This window comes from Leucopleurus acutus (genome assembly GCF_964270905.1).
Source record: "Leucopleurus acutus genome assembly, chromosome: 11".
Taxonomy (NCBI): Eukaryota; Metazoa; Chordata; class Mammalia; order Artiodactyla; family Delphinidae; genus Leucopleurus; species Leucopleurus acutus.
In genome coordinates this window covers 51,985,598-51,999,530 of record NC_139152.1, presented here as the reverse complement: position 1 = coordinate 51,999,530, position 13,933 = coordinate 51,985,598, and the positions used below count along the sequence as shown (strand labels likewise).

The window sequence follows — 13,933 nt, the reverse complement described above, 5'->3', positions numbered from 1 at the left end:
AGGCTCAGTATTGCTAGATCTTCTAATTTTTTCCAGAGAAGCTGGAAATCTACTTTTTTCCTGTGAAATGACTGGATTTTTATATGTAACCAATGAACTCAGTATTTTTAAAACACTTTTTGGGATAAATCAAAATACATCTATGAGCTGGATATGACATATACCATCAATTTACAACCTATGTTATGGTGTCCCCAAAGAGGGAAAAACTAATTTAAAAAATGGCCTCTCGGGACTGCCCTGGTGGCGCAGCGGTTAAGAATCCGCCTGCCAATGCAGGGGTCATGGGTTCAATCTCTGGTGCAGGAAGATCCCACAAGTCACAGAGCAACTAAGCCCATACACAACTACTGAAGCCCGTGCGCCTAGAGCCTGTGCTCTGCAACAAGAGAAGCCACTGCAATGAAAAGCCCGGGCATCACAACGAAGAGTAGCCCCTGCTCGCTGCAACTAGAGAAAGCCTGACTGCAGCAACAGAGACCCAACATAGTCAAAAAGAAATTAATTAATTAATTATTTTAAATGTTAAAAAAAAAAAACGCCTCTCCCCACAAATCTCAGGGAGAAAAGCCTTACTTGTATTTAACTTGATGTTCTAGTACTTGAAAGCAGAAAAATTTAATGTGATCATCACTGAAAAAGAAAAAAAAAAGAAAAATTAGATAAGCAGAATATGAATTAGGGAAAACAAATCAAAGGTAAAATAGTAATGAATAAACTACAGTTGAAAAGTTTCTCAAACTAGACCTTTGGCTTATTGATCTCAAGTTTTACATTCACATCCATTTGTTTAAAAAGCTAAGAGAACTTTTTATGTTATACAATATTCAATGGAAATCTGGCAAACAGAATAACCAAAAAAATTTGAGCTGCATTTTAAGTACATACAGTGCTTTTGCAAACAGAAGGCGTTCCCCCTAAATTCTAGATGATAGGATTCCCAGAACAACTCCTACGTTTTACAATAGAAAGGCTAGATGTAAAATTACAAATGGTAGGACAGCCAGAGACTGAGTCAAACCAGAAATGGTCATCAAAGTCATACTTAAAAGTTCTACTGCAGTCAAATCCAAAGCAAGCAGAGTCACCCGGACTGGCAGTCCAGCCCCCAAAATTCATACAGAAAACCAAGTTACCAATATATTGCCCTTATAAAAGGGGAGTAAAAACCAACACCCACCCATCATCCACTTCCAACTGTGTCTCTAGGGGTGGCGGCAGAGCTGCAGTGAGCCAGCTACAAACTCTGACCAAGTCCCGTTAGTGAACAACAATCTGTTCATCTTAATACAGTTGGTCTAGGCCAGGCTTAGTCATAGAACAATTTTTCATATACAAAGCTAACTAGTCAATACAAGAATGGAGATGTTATCTTCATTTAGACTACATCAATTAACCAAAAAATAATAATAATTTCACACTTAAGAAAATGAAACTTAATTTTTTAAAGTTTTTTAAAAAGTTACGTTTAATTTGCATCTCTTCTAAGACCCTAGGGTTTCTAATCTTATCATGGATGGCACTGAAGCTTTAACTAATTATGTGACTTAGATCTTCCACTCAAAATATAAACAATAGGGAGCCTTTAATTAAAAGCCAGCCCTTATTTACTCTAAGACATATAGATATTCTCAAAACCAACTTTCACTAAACTGGAGCACTTCCTTTTGGCTATAAAATGTAGTGACTGATATCCACAGCATGCCAAGAACTCTAGCTAGGAGTCATCACTGACCCCTACAAACTTCCACTTCCACTAGTAGAGTTGTTTATTTACAACTAGTCAGCTGTGTTTCCCCAAGCCTCACTATGTGCGTTGTACTTCTTTTGTATGTAAGTAACTTAATTATCATATAAACTAATGAAATGAGTATGATGACAGTTTATATTTTCATAAAAATTAAGTTGAATGCTTTAGAAAGAGTTCATAGGAAGTCACACTGCAGGGGGAAAACCCTGGACGTATGTGATGTGAGACAGATAACTTGGAGAGATAGGAACAAATAAATAAAAAGTTTAGAAATCTGTACTCACTGTTCCTCAATCCACTACAGGGACCCAAAGTGGAAATTACAGAGGATCAATTATGGGTGTGATCAACGTTGAGAATGATGAAGTGAATGTTAGTGGCATATATGCAAAGAAAAGTCCTTGGTCCAATATCAAAAGATTAGTAACTAAGTGTTTATATACTTTAAATTAAAATTAAAAATTAAGATATATAAAATTTTTGATTACCTCCTTTACCAACTTTTTAGAAAACCAACTACCCCTCCCCATCATAAGAAGATAAGGAAGTTTCTACTGTATAGAAACTATATGCCACTTGGGATCTACTGCCAGGTACTCAGAATAAGGCAAAGGATATTTTAATGAGAAGTCTATTCTGGAATGGCCAAATTATTAGTTTACTATTTTTCTCATTTCTACACTGAATAGTTTTCCAAAATATAAGTCATAAAATGTTTTTATGGAAACATTTTCCAAACAGGTAAATGTAACAATCCTGTCAAGTTCACAAAAATTTAAATTCTCCTACAAATCACGCAAATTTTGTTTTAGTCACCTGTACGTCCTCTGGGCCAGAGCTTCTGCACACACTTGCCAGGCATCTGGGGAAATCTTTAACTGCTCAAAATAGGCCAGGGCCTGTAAGATTGCAAAGCAGAAAATGCATTTGGAATAGTCAATCTTAATTCTCTGCCAATACTAGATAAAGTTTTCTGGGAGTAGCAAACTAACAACAAAAAAGTGACTAAATAAAAAATAGCTAAACATTGAATTCAGGCTTCTGAGTATGTGCAACTTAGTGATCATTCCTAGGAAAAAAGGTTAAGTAAAAAACAAATTCCATCAGTTGGATACTCCAACCTGTTTCTTTACAGGAAAGGAGACAACACAAAAATGCCCTGCAGGTATCTATGAATTATTAGGAAGATCAAAGAGAAAACACTCAAGTGCTGTGTCAAGTGCTATACTACTGAGGTATATGCAATTATAAAATGGTATATAAACAATATTTTTCCTATTTAATAGCAAACATGCTATTAAAGAGGTGATTATAAAAGATGAAACATACTCTGTATGTCATTTGATCTACTGTTTAACAGAAAAGGAGAGTTATTTAAAATCTTCAGCTATATCATGTAAGTTTCCTAAAAAGTGAGATTAAAGTCGGAGTTCAAGTGCTTGATATGAAGTTTGCAGAAGTACCAAATAACTGAAATGGTCCAAGTTTTAGGAAATGTGTTTCTCATCCCTGTATTCATGAATTCTGGGGCCTGTCATAAGAGCAAGTATACTCTAGACTGGATGCAGCACCAAGTCCATATGCTCTCTACCACTGTTGGGAAAATGGGAGTGACTTCTGCCACTTTTCCATTAGTATGTTGCAACTGGAATCAATGACAGATGCAGGTTTCACACATGACAATGGACAAACAGTAATCTCACCAACTTGTAAAAAACATCTCAGTCAGGAAAATAACACATAATCTCTAGAAACACTGCTAAATGATTTTAAAGCAATTACATACTGATGTAAACCCTGAAATTAGTTAGAAACAATATTAAGCCTTAGAGGAACCTAATTTCAATTAGTCAGTATATATTTTTTAAATGTGGTTTGTGCCCCATCCATGATGAAGACAATTTTATTGGTCTTGATCAGCAATTTTTAAAATGAAACAATACAGAATATCAGACTGCACTGCACCTAGCAAGAATAACTATTATTTTGTGTAACTTGTCTTAGTCACGTGTGTATATGTCATATATTCATGTGTATATGTGTCTATGTTTACATATATATATACATACATACACACACACACATATACTGCAAGATATAAAATTATTTTTTCCTTTCAGTTAGAGGTTAAAAAAAATAAGCAGCAAAAAATCCACTGTATTTAGGTGATAGTTTCCTGTGTTATGTAACTGTATGAATGAGGGAATGGGTTTTCAGACGTGGTCTCAGTGGCTGCTCCCACTGACAGAGGACCAGATAAATGAACGCGAGCAGATGAAGAAGATCACCAAATACTATCTTAAGTGTAAGTAACAGCTATCTTTAGAAATTAAGAATATAGGAACCCAAGCAGCTGCAAAATAATCTAGTTCAGGTGTCTAACAATATCTATTCCACGAAACCTAGAGTTTCCTTTAGGAATACCCCAGGGGCCAGGGCAGGGGACAATGCTGAAGTCAATCGTATACTGCATAACCACCTAATATTTCACTTACCAAAAGAGGAGGGGGAGGTGTGATTCAGCTGCTAGAATTGTCACTGACATACCATTTTCTTTCTTTCTTTTTTTTTTTTTCGCGGTACGCGGGCCTGTCACTGTTGTGGCCTCTCCCGTTGCGGAGCACAGGCTCCGGATGCACAGGCTCAGCGGCCATGGCTCACAGGCCCAGCCACTCCACGGCATGTGGGATCTTCCCGGACCGGGGCACGAACCCGTGTCCCCTGCATCGGCAGGCGGACTCTCAACCACTGCGCCACCAGGGAAGCCTCATTTTCTTTAAATAATATCAAGTTTTAAACCAAAGACAGATATTCTATTTTTTTAAGTGATAATAACTTGAAAAATTTCAGTTTTACCTAGTCTTTGCACTCTGAATCCATGTGATACTAGCATCAAAAAAAACCTGTGGCAATGACGAACAAGTCAAAGCTTTTATCACCCAGTTCTCTCTTGTACCTTCTTTCTAACGCTCCACTGTCTCTAAGTGGCAACAGAGTCAGTTCAGCTACTTACTGCCCATGTAGAAAACAGAGAACTACAGACAGACAATTGGGAACCAGGGTTGGTAGTCATTTATCTTACTACGAAACTGAATTAAGTTCCCACTACTCCTGAATTCCAATATCAGGACTATCAGAACTCACTTTTCCTTAAGATTCCTTGTTTTTCATCCTAATTGTTATGCAGGCTGGCCTAATGGGATATCAAATTAAGCCTGCACCAGGATGCCTAACATAAGCCTGTGACTGATAGAACCCATTTTTATTGATTAAAAACCTAACTTCTATATTAAAACCACTGCCAGTGTACTAGTTTTACTTTTCTGAAAAAGAAAATCATGGCACATTTAAAAAAAAAACCTGTCAGATGGTGGAATTTAATTATAAAACAAAGGATTTCAAAAAAGGAACGTAAAAAATAACAAGTTTATTTAATAACTAAACAAATAGTCAAAGATTTTAGTTATAATAACTATGAAGTACCAAGCCAGACTAAAGGTGCAGGTCTGTGATGCTTCGACTATGTGACTAAGGGTTTGAAGGCAGGTAGCTTACACTCCCATGAAAAGAAATATTTGTCCATACACAGAAGACATGGACTTTTAATGACTTTTCATGTCCTAACCAGTTTGATAGGTATCTTGTAATTAGCTATTTAAATCTCAATTCTTATTATTTACCTCCATCTGGAGGGCTGGTTACTTCTTTTAATATACTATGCTGGAAACCCCTGGAAATTTTTTACTACTTAAAAAAATCTCTACTTAAAAGCAGAAAAATTGCTATTTTTTGTGAAATTGTTAAATTGCTATTTTTTGTGAAACTGTTAACCTCGTTTAGCTCATTTATAAAAAATATTCTTTGGGGCTTCCCTGGTGGCGCAGTGGTTGAGAGTCCACCTGCCAATGCAGGGGACACGGGTTCGTGCCCTGGTCTGGGAAGATCCCGCATGCCATGGAGCAGCTGGGCCCGTGAGCCATGGCCTCTGAGCCTGCGCGTCCAGAGCCTGTGCTCTGCAGCGGGAGAGGCCACAACAGTGAGAGGCCTGCGTACCGCTAAAAAATGAAAAAATAAAAAAAAAATAAAAAAAATTCTTTGTTATGAGAAGTAGAAAGAAGAAAATGACTCTCCATCCACTTACCTTATACTTCGAACCACCCACGCATCTTTAAAAAATTTAATTATAGGCTTGCTCTTTAGATTCTTCTATCATTCAGCCATAGTCATGATTACAGGTGTAGGCTAAATTATGTTTAATTGTTTATACTTACCCAAATATCCCAGCACCTCATAATGGATTCTTTGTCATGTGATCATTTTACATAACCTGATGGCATATCATAACTGCTTACTTACATGTCTAAATAACAAGGATGTTAACTATCACTAACATGAGGGTTAAGCAACTTGTTTAGACCTAACCAAGCAATGGGAAAATATAATATGTACACCGGCTACTATGGAAAGTCCCTTGAACAATCCTTTGCATTACAACTTTTAAATAATTAGAAATAGTGATGTGACATAAAGACCTGCCTTGAATTACATGAGATTTTAATACTTTTAAGCCAACTTAAGAGAAAATAAATCACAATCACTCACTGTTTCTGTATTCAGAATATAGTCAAATACCTCAAATTTGTTTCTCTATTCATTTCCACCCAAATTAGACCTTTATCAGATGTATATTTTTGATTCAAGTCCTCTAATGCAAATCTTTCCGTAACATGCTTTAAAAAATGATTAAGCCGACTTAACTTACCCTTTGCCTGAAGTCTGAATCAGCATTTGGATTTAGCCCTAAAAGAGCCTGTTCATCCATCCCTGCTGCTATACTTGGAGTTTTCTGATTACAATAGGCGTGCCCTCTGATCCCACAGAAGAATCCACAAACATCTGCACACACACACACAAAGTTGAAAGAAAACAATACTTGATAAACAAAATAGATGCTTATCCAGAATATCATAACAAGCGGTAACATTATGCAAAGAAGTTTAAGAGTTAAAAGAACTTTTGAACCTATCCAAATTACAACTAAAGGAGCCTAAGTCTCAGAAGATTGGGTCTGCTAAATACTCCGCTAATGTGTAATTTCTAAAAATCTAAGGTATGCCATTAAGGTTCTCAAATGTTTTTCTTCAAGATCATCAATAAAGTCCAGAAAGTCATTCTTTTTCTTGAAATAGAAGTATCTAATTTATGTTATTACCATCTCCAGTAAAGTGCGATTGTGCAACTACATTAAGTTAAAAAAAAGACAAATCCAGATCATCTTATTACACTAATTATAATACTTGCTTACTGCCATTTATCAATATCACAATCTTTTAAAAAAAATTAGAATGGCTGACTAAATACAGATCTCAGAGTGCCTTTCTGGAGAGTCTACCAAGTACTTCAGGAGAAGTCAAATGAAAAAGGAGCTAAAGAGTGAAAACAAGTCATTTAGCTTTTGAAAAATGGGCTAGCTCTGCCTTTTACAGATCTCTGCTCTTGCCAGCCCAATTCCAGAAATGTATTTCAAAAACTGTTTTCTAACAGTAGCTATAAAAATTGACAACACTGATTTTTCTTATTTAAGAACTTTTTTTAGTCTCCGGAAAATACTGCATTTTTTCACAATATAGGGTCTAACATTCTCAAGTAAGAACATGACCAGCCCTAAAGGCAACTTGGTTTCTGATAAACTGTTTATTTATCTGCAGAAACAAAGAACAAACTCTACCTGAGGTAGGGAGACCAGATCTTACTACTCCTATTAAAAGGTTGTAAGGCTTTTTTAAAAAAAAAATTATCATAACCAATTAGACCATAACTGATCTAACCAAAGAGAAGATCAGAGCCTAAAGGGGTCAAGTACCTAAATGGGGGATGTGGTGTGGAAGGGGTCACAGCCTTTCGGGAATGGTAAGACCAGGATCAGATCCAGGTTAGAAGACTCCTACTACAACATGCTTTTCTGTCTCCCTGGCTCTGCCTGAATCAAATGATAAATGAGGATATGTGCTGAGAGCCTTGGAGAAGAAAGCTTGACCCCTTCTCTTACGATTACCATCATACTTGCAGACTACAGAGGGGCAGTGTAACTCCCCACTGCCCTCAGGATTAAGATCCAAACACTTTTCAACGACTCCTCACCATTCTGCACCCTAGCCCAGCAAGGCCAGTGGTATTCTGCCTTTCATCTTCTTTGGACACATTGCTCTTTCCTTGTTACTTAGTTAACCTCTGCTTGTTCTTCAGAATTCAGCCTAGAGGTCACCTCTTTCAAAAACGCTACTTTGACCTCTATTGTTCAACTCTCCCAAACCGGATTAGATGCCCCACCTAAATGCTGATACATGGTCACTGTCTGCTTACTACTTTTCTCTCATTAACCTTAAAGGGAAGGAGGGACTGCCTATTTGTCACTGTGTCCCTAGGACATAATATAACATACATTTTGGATTTGGAAAGACCTGTATTGGTACTCTGATCTTGTCATTTTCAAACTAGGGCCACATAGACAACTACCAAACCTGAGAGAGAGAGCCCTTTCTATGAAATGGGAAAAAGAGCATCTGACTCATAAAGTTACAGAGACTTCAGTGAGATAAGGTATGTAAAAGCATGCCTGGCGCCTAGTGGATCCTCAATAGCTCATCCATCATTCAGAGCTAGGCACACGGGGGAATGGGAACTACTTGGAGTAATCTAGATTTCTTTCTTTTTTCTTTTTCTTTTTTTTTGCGGTACGCGGGCCTCTCACTGCTGTGGCCTCTCCCGCTGCGGAGCACAGGCTCAGCGGCCATGGCTCACGGGCCCAGCCGCTCCGCGGCGTGTGGGATCTTCCCGGACCGGGGCACGAACTTGTGTCCCCTGTATCGGCAGGCGGACTCCCAACCACTGCGCCACCAGGGAAGCCCTAGATTTCTTATACTAGTAAACTGGCATTTTGAACAGATGGAAAACCAAAAAGGTACTGTTGAAAATTTGATGACAATTCCCCTGAAAAATGCACACACAGAAAGAAAAGACAATCTGAATTTCTATGAATCCCAGATTAAGTCCTATAAAAGATTCCTTGAATTTGGCATGGCTTTAGGGAAAATTGCGTAAACTTGGTCACTCCGATTCTACCAAGGGAAACAGCAAGTGGTCCTAAGTAAAAACATCGCAAACAAAACAACTTAAGGAAACAAAACTTGTTACAGTTGTCAGCACAGAAAGAATCCCCCACGGAGAAGGCACTTGGATAATAATCAACATGCAATGGTAAATTACTTACATGTATGCAAAAAACGGAAAAGTTACAACCTCTGCAAAAAGGTGACAATGTTCCCAGTAAAAGGTTGTGCATAATGTTCTAACACCGCATAGCGGTGCAGGCTTAAACATTTGTTACAATGTGATAAACACTTCAATTACGCATCTAGCAAATGTTCCGGGGGAAGGCGAGCAACATACTCGAAATATCAAGCCCTAACTCTCCCATGTATAGCCATTAAATCAAGAATCAAAACAATCTGGAAAAATTCCTCTATACCTACTGAAGACTGATCAAAGACCAGGACTGAATCTTTCCAGCCTTTTAACACCACTCTGACAAGTCGCTTTAATAAAACGTAACTTCCCTCAGTAACAACTAGCACTTTCAAACAGTGCTAGTCGTTACAATTAGCACTTTCAAAAGGTACTCCTTTTTTCGGGTTACAGGGAAACATCACGCTTCTCTACTCCTGCAGAATTGTGAGGAAGGGAAAAGCAAAAATGGCGTGCCGTGCTGGCAAATTACTACACAGAAATAATACTTTTTTTTGTCCTGGGACGGGGGTCGGGGGTGGGGTGGGAGGAATCAAGTCTGAGGTCTCTGCAGTTGAAACTGGTGGGACACGCTACAAGTATTACAAACGGGCTCGGCCACCTTTACTATATCGGGGGCCACAGGCAATGGGGGCCCTCCTCGGCCGGCCTTGGCCCCTTCCTTCCCCCGGATCCCTCCCCTAAAGGGAGCCTCGTGGCAACTCGGGTGATGAAACACCCGGCAACGAGCGGCCACGCACTGGGGACGCGCTCAGCCTCGGCGGCCGCAGCTTGTACCCACCCCCACCCAGTCCGCCCAGCCTCTGGGAGCATCGCCATGCAGGGCCCGACCCGCACCACTCCCCGACATGGGGGATCCCCGGGCCAGTCCTCCCGGCCAACTTCCCCGCAGCCTCGCGTGGACCGAGTCGGGTCCGAGTCCCGCCCCGAGCCCCGAGTCACCTTCCCTATCACTCCATGCCGCCTCCCAGCCTGCACTCCCGAGGGCCGGTCAGCAGAGCGGAGCGGCGCCGCAAGCAGGGAGCAGGGAGAGCGGCCCTCGTCCTTGTCACCGTAGTCCTCCGCCACGGCCGCAGCGCTAACCCCGGAGACAGAGCTGGCCGGGGCCGCGCGCCTCTCGCCGCTCCGCGTCCCCTGGCGCCTTCTATTGCGTGGCGTCGGGCAGGCAAGCTAGCAAGCTGGCAGGCGGGATCGGCGCCCCAGGAAGGGAAAGAGCGCGAGGGCCAGCTAACGCTGCTGCCGCCGCCGTCGCCGCTGAGTCAGCCCGAAGCGCGCTCCCCGCGTCGGAGCCGCGCGGACCAAAGCCAGCAGCCTCATGGAGAGTGCGGACTACGGCCCGCGAACCCGGACCGAGAGCCTACAACTCCCAGCATGCAATGTGCAGGCGACACTTCCGGGCGATGGGGCGCACGCGCTCGCCGGGCGCTCGCCAGGAGACGTGGTTGCCGGGGTCTCTGGTGCATGCTGGGATGGGGGTTCGTGGGAATCTCTCCCGGCTGTAGGGTCCCTTGCTGTTTCTGCGCCGGGACAGAGACCCAGGGTTGGGTTTGCTTAGCACGTTCCGTAAAGGCTTAGGTAGGTAGTTGGCAGGTTAGAGTATGGAGCCCCGGAGAGCCTCACCACGTGGTCCAAACCACGTGTGAGTCAGTTGTTTAATTATTCTCTTTTGCGGTCCCACGTGTTCCCCCGCGTGAGGATCCTCCGAGGAGCGATGAAAATTTTTAATTTTTTTTTTAAACGTACCAGTATTTGTCATTCGTGAAAAGAAGGAGCGCTTTTTAGGAAGTCCTATTCGTAGGTTCCTTCTGTGATACTGTTACTTCGTTTATTCATTCACCGATTAGTTTATTAATACTGAGTAGAGGTAGTGTGGGCACAAGCTGCGTAGATTGGATAACAGCTCGCCCCACTCCCGTCACCTACCACCCCGCTCACTAGTTGTTAACCTCAGTTTCAGGCGCGTTACATAATCTATCTGTACTTAAGTTTACTCATCAGTGAAACGGTGGATGATAATCATATTGACCTCAAAGTGTTGTTGGCAGGATTAAATTAATACATGTGTTTGGCATACAATAAGTGCTCGTTATTTAGGTTTCATTGTTGATTGTTAAGTATGTACTGAATACAGACTAGGTTGCCCTCACTGGAACTACAGTGAAAAACAAAACTTGGGGGAGGGGAATGGAAGGAAAAGTAGAATAAAATTAATGTAACCATTTAACAGCTACATTTATTTAGTGACCGGCCATGTGCGAGACACTGCACCAGGCATTTCATATATAAAGTATCTCGAATCACTTTTGCATCACGCTTGTAATTTACTTGTTTAAAATGTCAGGCTAGGATTCCTGTGCTATTACAGTGTATCCCCAGCGTCTAGTACCATGCCAGCCTGTAGTTACAACTCAATAAGTGAACAATATGGAGGCCTAATGCTAATCGTGGTCTAAGTGGCTCCAAAGTCTGTCATATGTTCAGTGTATTCCACTGTATCATCCTAAAGACCCTCAAAATACAGTCTATTGTATTGTTACCATCTATATTTGCCTTTTTCATTTGTAAATTTATTTTGTGGATACTTCATATGGGGAAGTTTATCTACAGCTTATCTAGTATCTATAGCTTATCTACAGTTTATCTAATAACACTGGCCCTTTATGGTAGTTCAAATACCTAGGATTGTAAAAAACCTCTGAATTTTGTAAATTCATGTTATTTCGTAACAAATAAGGAAACTACTTGGAATCCACCTGAAGAGGATCTGAGAGGGATATTAAATTTGACCATTCCGTATTCTGGTTCCCCCAACCATAAAGGGATGGACAGTTTCCCATCTCAGACTAACATAAAATGCCAGTTATCAAAATGTTGACAAAGAGCTGTGATTATTTTAACTTAAAGCATGTGTACTTGCACATGGCAATGCTTGTATGTACTAATTGGCAACATTTTGGAGCATTTATTATGTGCCAGAAACAGTCCTGAATGTTCAGATGTTAACCCTCACAAGGTACTATCATTATGCCCATTTTACAGATGAGGAAACAGCAGTGCATAAAAGTTAAGTAGCAGAACTGGGATTCAAACGCGCATAGTCTGGCCCTAGAGTCTGTGCTTCTAACCCCTGTCTCTCAAATGAAGTTCCACTAAATGGTGATGATGCTGTAGAACTATTGTGCTAAGTCAATTTTTCTTCCTATAAATATGGTGAGGCACCTCTCTTATAAAAATAAAACATTGTTCCTGTCCCATATTTCCCTTTTTTTCAATTGCCAGAGTACTTGAAAGAATGAGGGTAGATAACATTTATATATTTCATTATGGTTTACAATATGTCTCCATATAACTTTTCTAATTTGTTCCTCTTAACCTCGTAGGGATGGAGCAGATATCATGATCATGATCATGATCATCATTTTTAATTTACAGAAAAGGAAACAGGGGCTTCCTTGGTGGTGCAGTGGTTAAGAATCTGCCTGTCAATGCAGGGGACATGGGTTCGAGCCCTGGTCTCAGATAATCCCACATGCCGCGGAGCAACTAAGCCCGTGCGCCACAACTACTGAGCCTGTGCTCTAGAGCCAATGAGCCACAACTACTGAGCTCGCGTGCCATAACTACTGAAGCCCGTGCACCTAGAGCCCGTGCTCTGCAACAAGAGAAGCCACCGGAATGAGAAGCCCGCGCACCACAACAGAGTAGCCCCCACTCGCCGCAACTAGAGAAAGCCCATGCGCAGCAACGAAGACCCAATGCAGCCAAAAATAAATAAATAAATAAATAAATAAACAGGTGGATCTATTTTAAGTAACTTATCCACATAGCTAGTAAATGGTGGGCTAGAACCCTAGATTCTTGATTCTAGATTTCCTGTCTTCAGGACACCATATATGTTGCCTACACTTAATCTTCCAGTCTCTCACTTATTGTAATCTGTTTTCTGTTCCCAAATCACTCTACTAAAACTCTTACAAATGATCCAACCCTGTGACCATTTTTATTAATTTATTTCAACTTTTCTGTTGACTATTTCCTTCCTCCTTGAAATTCCTCTCTTGACTCTGACCCTGTGTTATCCTCAAAATCCTTTTATTTTTTTTGATGACTACTCTGTGTTCACTGCACTCCTACTTTTGTTCTCTTTACCATGTCTTCCCCAAGGCTGCCTCCTTAGCCATCTGGCTTTCTGTTTTCTGCACTTGCTCTCAGTAATTATTTCCATGGCTTCAACACTCATTTCTATGAAGATAATCTCCCATTCTCTACTTCGGGTTCTAAGATTCTGTACTCCTAACTTGTGTTACAAGACACCTACACATCTCACCAGCATGTCAACTCTTAACATGTCCAGAACCAAAGTTGTGATCTTACCCACAAAATACATCTCCCTCCTGATGTGGCTATTTCTACCAATGCATTCAACTCCTCAACATAACTCAGTGCTCTTAGGGTCAGTTTGTTGCTTTCATGTTCAGTGATCCAGTTCAATTTCAGCATAGTGCTGTCACATCTATCTTTTCTGTTCCTTTCCTTATTTCCTCTACCTTACATTAGGCTTTCAAAGCTTCTCTCATGGACTTACTGAAGGAAACTTATCCATTACTTGAAAGTTATCTTTAGGTTGTGAGACTGCAGGTGATTTTTGTTATCTTCCTTGTACCTTTTTGGATTTAAAAAAAAATTCACAGTGAACATGTAGTCCATTCATTAAAAAAAAATTTTAAAAACTGACTATAATAAAAGGAAAAAAAGAAACAGTTTCATTCACTCTTTGAGAATTTATTGAATGCTACCTCCCTCAAGAAGTGTTTCCACATTTCCATAACCAGGCTTATTTGATCATTTCCTTGATATTGTGCTTTTTTTTCATACCTC

At 40.5% G+C, this 13,933-nt stretch overlaps 1 protein-coding gene across 4 annotated transcripts in view; it reads right to left on the bottom strand.

Moving 5' to 3' along the window:
- The window catches only part of XPOT (exportin for tRNA), a 38,169-nt gene extending 27,815 nt beyond the window's left edge, over window positions 1-10,354 (bottom strand). The window contains exons 1-4 of one of the 4 annotated variants that reach the window (XM_082849678.1): window positions 9,998-10,354; window positions 6,513-9,471; window positions 2,567-2,649; window positions 577-633 (exon numbers count right to left, since the gene is read on the bottom strand). In XM_082849678.1, the coding sequence (XP_082705804.1) occupies window positions 577-633; window positions 2,567-2,649; window positions 6,513-6,734 (362 nt within the window). In that variant the 5' untranslated portion in view covers window positions 6,735-9,471; window positions 9,998-10,354. Of the gene's footprint in view, window positions 1-576; window positions 1,381-2,566; window positions 2,650-6,512; window positions 9,472-9,997 lie in introns of those variants that run through there. The other 3 variants (XM_082849681.1, XM_082849680.1, XM_082849679.1) reach the window with 3 other exon arrangements.
- Window positions 10,355-13,933: the final 3,579 nt, after the last annotated feature.